Source organism: Genypterus blacodes, unplaced genomic scaffold (genome assembly GCF_046128005.1).
Source record: "Genypterus blacodes isolate CSIRO-AG114 ecotype Tasmania unplaced genomic scaffold, CSIRO-AGI_Gbla_v1 ptg000053l_1, whole genome shotgun sequence".
NCBI classification, from domain to species: Eukaryota; Metazoa; Chordata; class Actinopteri; order Ophidiiformes; family Ophidiidae; genus Genypterus; species Genypterus blacodes.
Genome location: NW_027466865.1, coordinates 2,696,452 through 2,706,410, shown reverse-complemented (window position 1 = coordinate 2,706,410; position 9,959 = coordinate 2,696,452). Strand labels below are relative to the sequence as shown.

At 40.1% G+C, this 9,959-nt stretch overlaps 1 protein-coding gene across 1 annotated transcript; it reads left to right on the top strand.

The window, feature by feature from the left end:
* The first annotated feature begins 5,902 nt into the window (after positions 1-5,902).
* On the top strand, positions 5,903-7,606 carry cxcl13 (chemokine (C-X-C motif) ligand 13). Its single transcript, XM_076150762.1, has 4 exons — positions 5,903-6,047; positions 6,318-6,429; positions 7,108-7,191; positions 7,380-7,606. Exons 1-4 carry the CDS (start codon positions 5,981-5,983, stop codon positions 7,432-7,434), a joined length of 318 nt encoding a protein of 105 aa, XP_076006877.1. The 5' UTR covers positions 5,903-5,980; the 3' UTR covers positions 7,435-7,606.
* Positions 7,607-9,959: the final 2,353 nt, after the last annotated feature.

The following is a 9,959-nucleotide window of genomic DNA, read 5'->3' as shown; positions in this document are numbered from 1 at the left end:
ACCCTAAGTACTTAAAATCCTCCACCTTCTTTATCTTTTCTCCCTGTAACCTCACTGTTCCACTTGTGTCCCTCTCATTCACACACATGTACTCTGTCTTACTGTGGCTAACCTTCATCCCTCTTCTTTCCAGTGCATACCTCCACCTCTCCAGATTTTCCTCCACCTGCTCCCTGCTCTCCCTTCAAATCACAATGTCAAACATCATGGTCCATGGAGATTCCTGTCTGACTTCATCTGTCAATCTGTCCATCACCATAGCGAACAAAGGGGCTCATGGCTGATCCTTGATGCAGTCCCACCTCCACGTTGAACTCCTCTGTCACACCTTCGGCAAACCTCACTACCTTCTTGCAGCTCTCATACATGTCTTGCACCACTCTCACATATGTCTCTACCACTCCAGACTTCCTCAAACAGTACCACAGTTCCTCTCTCGGTACCCTGTCATAAGCTTTTTCAAGATCTACAAAGACACAATGGAGCACCCTTTGACTTTCTCTGTACTTTTCCATCAACATCCTTAAAGCGAATACTGCATCTGTGGTACTTTTTCTTGGCATGAAGCCATATTGCTGTTGCTCAAAGTCTCACTTCTGTCCGTCGCCTACTTCCTATTACTCTTTCCCACAGCTTCATTGTATGGCACATCAACTTTATTCCCCTGTAGTTGCCACAACTCTGCACATCTCCCTTGTTCTTAAAGATCGGCACCATCACACTTAGCCTCCATACCTCAAGTATCTTCTCGCTCTCTAAGATCGTGTTGAACAACAGGGTCAAAAACTCTAGTGCCACCTCTCCCAGACACTTCCATACCTCCACAGGTAAATCATCAGGACCAACTGCCTTTCCACTCTTCATCCTCTTCAATGCCCTCCTAACTTCACCTTTACTAACCTTTGGTACTTCGTGGTCCACAACGGTCGCCTCTTCTACTCTTTGATCTCTCTCATTTTCCTCATTCATCAACTCTTTTTGCTCTTGATAAATACATTAAATAACTTTGGCAGAAGAACTCATTTGTATAGCATCAGACTGCAGATGGTTCAAATCCAGATGCCCTCACCATGGACTGCATAGCGCTGAGAGTTAAGCATCGCCTCAAGACAGCTCACAGTCTAATATGCACATGTCCGTTCATACATACTGAACTATATAAGCCTTACTGTCTCTCACCTCCATGTCTTAGATCAGGGGTACTCAAATACAAATCTTAAAGGTCCACAAAGAAATGTTTCAATAACACAAAGGTCCATTTATTATCATTCAAACTTTTAAACAATGCTTAATACGAGGTTGCAAAAACTAAAAAGTCTCTGTATGCAGCAGTTCTTGTTTGCCTTCAAACATGGTCTCCATCACTTCAGTCATGCATTCCTTTATTATTTCTGCATCAGAAAATGGCTTCTTGTGTTTAGCCAACACCTATGCCACTCTGAGTGAGGACTCAGACTTTTCTCGTTGTGACATGGATTTAACAAGGATCCTGTTTGCAGCTTCATATGATGCTTTCATCCCATTTATTTTTGTGGTTCTTACCGCTGAATTTTGAGGAAAGGTTGCTTCAAAATAATTGTGTTTTGTGTCATAGTGCCGTTTCAAATTGCCACTCTTCACAAGAGCTACTGTTTCTTGGCATATTAGGCACATTGGTTTGGTGCTCGCTTGAGGCAGGATGAACGCGAATCTTTCAGTCCATTCATCTTTGAATTGCCGATTTTCGCTGTCCACTTTTCTTTTACTGGTCATCTTTGAACATGCCATTTTCTACTACTAGCTGCCTGCTGTTGAAACTGATGAAAGCTATTGTACAGGTGAAACTAGATGCGCGACTTTTTTTTCTTTCTGACTCAGACATGTCTTGACCGTCAAGACGTTCCGCGGAGACGTCTTCGCGGAACGTCTTCGCGGAATACGTTCCGCGTGCGGGTCTCCGCAGTATTCCGCGAAGACCCACTCTACCTGGCCTCTGATTCGCAGACTGTTGGTGGGGGGAAAAACGCTGACGGGATGCTGAATGTGATTGGACCAAAGCGTTGACAGACACACACACTGACAGTGGAACATTCGGACATGCAGAGCGCTGTTTGCAGTGGACATAGCGGAGAATTTTGACTCGTTGCGTTTTGGCGATGTTTCGCAGATAACACAGATAATACAGATAATACATATGAAAAGTATAATTTGCTCAGAGTCCAGAGACAGTTGTGGTTCGGTCCGGATCCGGACCAGAGTCCGGACTTTGAGGATGCATGTCTTAGATCATGTGTACAGTTGGATTCTTCTTACTGTACAGTTTGTATTGTATCCGTGTTTTTAAAATGCTGTTCATACACATACTAATCAAAATACGAACCCTGGCATTTTTGCTTGTATGATCTGTTTGTGTGCAAATCGTGCGATTTCTTGCAAGACAAACACATTTTCTCTGAAAGGCACCAAATGGCCCTTTCCAAGACGTCAATTCTTTCTGTAACGAGAAAAAGTGGCACGTTTTTCACACTTTACAGCCAGTGCAGACTTGTGGTTTACACCTTAAGATGGCAAAGATTCCAACTTCGCTTTATTGCTTTGGCACTTTGAGCTATGTAGAAACAACATATAGAAACTTAACTGGAATCCTATCTATTAGTGAAAGTGAAAACCACCATCTGATAACTGATGCGCAAAATAAGTGCGGTGACATTTAAGCGAGCAGTCTGTTACAGACTTGAGGTTTTCCTCCAAAGCACAAACAAACCCAGTGCCTGCATTGGTTTCCGAAGGGAAACTAGACGCTTTCAAAAGACTGTAAAACTATATTGAAAGAGTTCTGAACGGAATAAGCGGAGCAACTGTAATGACCTTTTCTGTCATTACAGTTGCTACTTTAGCTCCTCCAATTATTTCGTGCATTTCCTTCATATGCTAGTATAATGTGAAAATGATATAGACAGATATGTGGGAAGCTGATATTTTATATGGTCAGCCTTTCAAAAAGTTTTATCTGAGAAGAAATCAACCACCAACCTCATGAAATCATCCAGAGTTAAGTAAAATGATGTTGACTGGTAAAAATTTGTTGTATGTTGAAAACCTTATGAAATTCATCTGACTGCAAACATGAGGGGACCTGTATGGGAGGCCGTATGAGACACATGCACTATCAAACTCACACAAGCACAATATCAAACTCACATGAGCACACTATCAAACTCACACATGTATGCTATCAAACTCACATACAGGCATGATCAAACTCAGGTGTGCTATTAAACTCACACACTTGCACTATCAAACTCACACATCCACTATCAAACTCTCACTCATGCACTATGTGAGAGTTTGGTTTGAATTAAAGACCCCTTGAATTAAACGTACGATGCATGTGTGCAAGTTTTGATGGTGCATGTGAGCGAGTTTGATAGTGCATGCCTGAGAGTTTGATGGCCTCTGAGAGCAAGTATGAATAATGTCTCATATGGCCTCCCTCAGTAGATTCCCTGAGTTGAGAATTTGAGGTTTGGTGACTTTTTTTATTTTTATTCCAGTTTCGAAGAATGCAAAAATCAATGATGCAAACACAAACACAAGTAAACTGAGCCATTACTGATTGCAACATTACAAAATTCAGTCACATCGCCCAAACACTGAACAAGACTTGCTGAGGTAAGCAGTCAGGGGTTTTTTTTTTTTATGATGTCTATGCTCAGCAGTAGCAGGAAGAGTATTGCTATTCTGATGCACATAGCCAGGAAATTGAAATTCGGTGGTTTCATTTATTGGCAAGCCAAGAGCTTTCACTATTAGCGGCTGGTAAATCAGCCCATCTGCAGTTGTGTGTAGGGGGTGGGGGGGGTGGTCTCTATTTTGATGCACGTGGGGGAAGTCCATTTGAGAAGGACTTTCTTTACTGCAAAATCAAAAGGAGAAGAAGGGGAGCTTTTAAATGCCGATATGGCACAATGCTTAAAAACCCACAAGATAAACACAGGAAAAATTTGAGACATGACTTTGGCCTTGGACAAAAGCCTAAAATGTGTGACAGAAAATCTGAGCATATTGACTATGCTTCTTTGACATAAATATCTCAATATGCACATTTATTCGCGGCATTATTAAAGCTTAACATTTGTCGCCCCTTATTCCTTTTAATTACTTGTTTGATATTTTACAAAACATGATCTGCTAGCTGGATTCCAAATTTCACTACAGCTTTTGTTTGGCCTGTGTAATATGTAATGTGTGTAATTGTTCATCAGCATTTGACTTTTTCCTAGTAATTCATCCTTGTACCCTTATATGTTATTTACAGCACCTCCATAAGCGATGTAACCTATAGGCAAAAAAAAGGAAATGTGTGTTCTGGAAGGTCATTAGGTCGATGTTATCGTTACTAAAGGAGGCTCCAGGAGTTATTAAATACAAGAATCAGACATTCATACATAGACTTTTGGTCTCACTCTTTGGTTATTAAGACTTACAGCATATGAGCTGTATATGAATCTTATTCAAAGTAGGGATATACATGTTTACACATTTTCTGACAAGAAAAGGATGTGGTTATCCATTGCAGACCTCTGTGTGGTAATTATAGAATAACACTGAGTATCTTGCGCACAGTTTGGTGATGCGTACACTCCAGGGACCTCCACAACGTTTTCTGTTCCTGATTCTGGTTGATTCAGACTGATGTAAATTAACTGACATTAATCTGCTTATCTGATTCATTCAGCAAAATGTAAAACAGAACACCCAGAACAAAACAAAACACAGTATCCTCTTTTAAAATGAAATCATTTTCTTATCCAAGGAAAATAATTCTATCTTGCACCACATGCACTCCATCAGGGGTCTCCAACCACAGCAAGGCCTCGTCCTGTGTGTTTGGAGTACCAAGAGAAAGCAATTTATTACCTGATAAACCCAGAAAAATGACATTTGTCATTCCACACTTGTCATGTGGTCACATTCAACATGAAAATAAACTTTAACAAAACTAAACATGCACATTCTACACAAGTCAGATATTATTTTAATGTATTAAGTTGCAGGTTATGGACAAATACCCTAAAATTACCCTTCACAGAGGTCTTGATGTAAGTTGGACGTCATTGCACACATATCTGCCTCATATTGCGAGAGCCAGCAGAGCTAAAGGTCAAACACTAAAGGACAAATTATGCTTCATCAGACAACATCAGGTTTAGAAGTGCAAGAAGGTGGAAACCACTAACGGCTGAGTCTGAGCAATAACATTGTCATCAACCACGCCTGCTTCATGCAGTGCGTCATATATGTGTCAACATATGGCAACAAGTGGGAATGGCTACAGGTCAGCATCAATATGATCTCAAACACTGTTTTCTTTCCATCACACCACAGAGAAAATTAACATGAAACTGTGAGCTTTTATACCCTTTTATGTCCCTTTTTAGAACTCTGTGGAGAGAAACAAAGAGAAGACAGAAATACTGTTAACAAGCTGATTTATAAGATCAACCACATTCAGATTACTTTGCCTCATTGGAATCCAGGAAAAGTTAAGCACACGTTTACATTCCGACTGAGTCTCCAAATTAGAGACAGATTGAACACTATTGAGGTAACTGCTAACTACTTTTGGAATTACACCTTTTAATATTTTATTTTAGTGATGCACTTGCGAACAATCATGTCATATACTTTCCACTTTATGTTAAAGCCACAGTAAAACAATTTTGCAGGCAAGAATCAATAAGTCTCATTGGTTTAATTTGAGCACAGAGAAAGCAAAAAAACAAAACCTCCAACTGTCCAAAAGTCCAACTTTGACTTGATCAGGAAGAACCCTTCAACACTCCTCTCATCTTTTTTTTTTCACAATTTCGTGTCTGGGGGTTGATCTTACACACACTTCCTTATTTGTTGCTTTATAAAGGCGATTATCCTGCATTTACTGTCACACACTCTCACATCCTCATTGATGCTGCGAGATTAAACAACCCAAACCACCAAGATGATAACCAAAGCCCCACTGCTGGTAGCTGTGCTGACTCTCAGCATCTTCTCTGAGACTCTGCAGGGTGAGACACTGTTATTTGTTTATTCAAGTTAATGATTACATATTATTAACATTTTCAATTAAATTACCTACCAAGATAATAATAAAAAGTCATCTGCATTTAAATTGTATATGCCATCACCTCAAGCTAGAAAGAAAATTGTATATTTATAATTTATAATTTGAAGGGAATTTATGGACATATAATAAACATTATTTGAATTTTTGCAATAGTTGCAATTTTTTTATGATGAAATTCATATTTATTTATATTTCCCTATCTTAACTGCAGCTATTCCCAGGAGGTGTGCCTGCATTCGGACCTTTTCTGCTCGCCCCAGATGGCAAGTTGGGAAAGTTGAGGTGTATCCTGTTACTGGACACTGCGACAGAGTTGAAATCATGTGAGTCAATTAAATAAATGTCTGTAAATTCTAAACTCATCTATCATGACTGTTTGCTGCCTGTCAAACAGCCCCTTCTATAGACTTGAAAGATGGCTGGAAAACTGTGAATTTATATTTCATAATTTCCCACAAATTTCCCAGGAGCTCTGAAACAAAGCGTGAAAAGTAAGCCAAGCTGCACTGCTACTTTGGGGGGGAAAAAATGTTAGGTACTGGAAAATGCTACAGGTTATTGTAATTATTATGATTACATATTATTGATAGAATTTGACATTTGAAATTGCCTTTTCTCTGGATTCCTTGGGCCAAGCCTATTCATGCCAAACTCAACTAATGTCAATTGTTAATTGTCGATTGTCTGGAGCGAGCTGGAAAAATTTCTAACTTTGTATTTTGATATTCTTTACTTTTTTCTTACAATTATCTACTAAAGTTGAGTGGGTATGGCTCATTCTTCCAAAAGTGCTGTATGAATGAATGAAGTCCACTGTAACCAAACATGGTGGACATGCTTCACTCACTACTTATGCAAAAACTGAAAAATCAATCGACGTGATGTTGCCTGCACAACAACAATGGTCAAATCACTTAGAACCAGACATGATGGAATCAAAAGTTATGACTCTGACATCTATGACATCATTGAGTTCTATAGTGCCCCCTTTGTCTCCACAGATTCACTAGGCAAGACGGAACGAAGGTTTGTGTGAACCCGGACGCCCAGTGGGTCGGTGGGTTTCTGAGGCAACTGAGGAGAAAGTAATGTCTTCCTTAAAACTAGTGTTGTTTATCATTATAATTAACCCGATCGAGATATTCAATTAAGCATATAACCAATTGCATAACGGAATTATTTCAATTCTGTCCATGTCTATGTACATGAAACACTCTCCACACATGCAAAGGTGATGTTATGAAGTCTCATTTTTGTCTCGTCTTGTCCACAGTAAATCAGCGATCCGCCCCTTCTCCACCGCTGTGGGAACAACTGCTTTGAACTAAATGTTTCTTGATCTGATGTGGAGAACACAATGAAACAATTCATTGCTATAAAAAAAAAATCTGTAATGTGACTGTGAACCTTTAAGTAATCATTATCAATCATTTCCAGTGAATGTGAAGCAAATTCTCCTGTGTTCATTTTGTACTCTTTGATGTTTTAAATCCATCACAAATAATAAAAGCACAGACAATTGGACTCTTCAAAAATGACTGTTTTATTGCCTACAGGAGGTGGGACAGTGGGGGTGAAGAGAGATGATACAAGTGCTGTTGAGCATGAGTGCATATGACATAACTGCTCAGAAATCAATAATAGCCTTTGCTGAGGTCCCCCTTCATTATCCTCATATCTCTGCTTTAGCAAATACAGCAGGCAGGTTGCAAATGTTTGTTATGCCAAACCCAGGCTGGGGATCTGAGGGCTCCAAGGGGTCAGCAGGAGCCCCCTCCCCCCCAAACCCATCAAATTATTAATTCAAAATTGTGAGATGGAAACTTTGACGTGCAACATGTCAACATTGTAAGAAAACGAAAAGTATCCTTGTTTTGTACATGTTGATACCTTCCAAAAGAAATCTATGGTCATTGCACTGATTATTTTATTTATGTTCTGAATGTGCTGCTGCACCTCAGTAGGTACAGAGCAGGAAAGGGGACCCCTGCAGAGGTGACACCTGCATTTGTATTTGTCAGATGAGCTTTAAGTCACATCTGTGATTGACAAACTCCACTCCTCTTTGCAGGTGTACAGTAATTCAGGTGGCCTATAAAGTTGTGCACCTTTGACATTCAACTGTCAGACATGCAGCCTTTGGCTTCCATAGAACAAATCCCGCTCCTTCTAGCAGCTCTCAACCACAACCTCCACTGCACTGCAGTTTTCATTCGAACCAAACACTCGCTGACTGCTTCTTCCTGTCTGTGGGTGGTTGAATTAAACGCCAACATGAGTCATCGTGGTTAAGAACCACTGGAGTCTGTCGACAAGCCTAACATGGTTTTTAATTAAAAGGTCAAGTGCAGTTGTTTGAAATCATCTTTGTGAGAAATATAGCACCTTGGTTGGTGTCTGCTGGTGGCTTAGATCCTCATTCAGTTTAACTGCAACTACTCCACATGAATAAAACAGGCAAAAGGCAGCAACAACAACTCCCTTCATCTGTACTTGGGAGAAAACACTTCCTTCTGAGTATACAGACACCTTAACCGCCTGATTACAGGTTTGAAGGCGAGCTGGAGTTAGTTAAAGTCATACTCGCTCCAAACACAAACAGAAAAATAAATTACTAAGTAACTTTGCTAAACGAATTGTAAGAACTGACTTCTTTATTGCCATTGTTCCGACACCATCAAGCGTAAAATCAGCATCACCAAATTTCAGACCACTTAGTGAAGTTACTGCCTTTGTCCTTTATAGGTCAGCTCCTGTTTGCTTTACATGGACTTTATTTCAGTTCAGCCAGTGTATTGACCCACGTAAAGTACTGCAAAAGGCCAACAATAAAATCTTTAAATTCTTCCAGACACACATGTGCATATTTCATTCTGACATCCTTTGCTGACATATTTGGTGTTTAAGCTGAATCTACTTCCTCAACCATCATGTACACACATTAACTCATAGATAAGGGGGGGGGCATCCTTTGGAAATATTTATTTTAGTTTCTAGAAGCCTGGATGGAGGCCGACAGAAATCCCCTGAAAACTGTAAATGCTTTGACAAATAAACCCAACTTTGACCCAATTCGAGGTAGCTGGGTTTCTCACTGGCCACCACAGACTCTGCTGATAACCTCATGTGGCAACCATGTACACCCGAATAGACAGAAACAAACCACGGTGAGAGATTTAACAACAGTAGTTTACATTCAGAAACCACATGATGAAGGTCATGATGATCCCATGAAAGATACAGTGAGCGCTTTGCAGTAGAAAGCTCACAGAGGAGAAGCATCAACCTCCCAGGCAACAGTGAGCATTTCTGCCTTTTCCCTCGGACATTCAGCCTCACTGACAGAAAATACAGGAAACTGAGGGTGATTTTTCATTGAAGGATAAAATAAAAAGCTGTTTGACACAAACTATGACTGAGGCTCATTGGAACTCAAGTCCCAAGTTTCTATTTTTTGTGGTATCATCCTCAAAAGGTGTCTCAGCAAGTTGGGATGAACAAATGGACGACAGGTTAATCTCTGAGCGTCTTGGTCTCATGGGCAGTGCTGCTGTTGGAGATATTGTACAAACTAGGCACGTTGATTTTTAGAAAAAAGTATGCAAGATGTGCTTCATAAAGAAATAAAACGGGCCAAATGCTTACAGATGCTGACAGTCCAATAAAAAATGGCTGAGGATGTTGGAGGATGAGTGAAGAGAGAGGTGAAGGGACGTGGGGATGATATGGGGGGAGACATCAGGTAGAAAGAGGAATAAAATTAAATTTCGACTCGACATTTGGCTTTGCGCAGTAGAAATAAAAGCAATTAAGATAAATTGCTTTTAACATTTATGGGGGTTTTTCCCCCCCA

What these genes read in the sequence shown, in the direction of transcription:
- cxcl13 (XM_076150762.1), top strand. Translation starts at nt 5,981, where the DNA reads ATGATAACCAAAGCCCCACTGCTGGTAGCTGTGCTGACTCTCAGCATC. An exon ending in CTTCTCTGAGACTCTGCAGG is followed by an intron (nt 6,048 to 6,317) that starts GTGAGACACTGT and finishes TCTTAACTGCAG; the next exon opens with CTATTCCCAGGAGGTGTGCC. An exon ending in TGCGACAGAGTTGAAATCAT is followed by an intron (nt 6,430 to 7,107) that starts GTGAGTCAATTA and finishes TTGTCTCCACAG; the next exon opens with ATTCACTAGGCAAGACGGAA.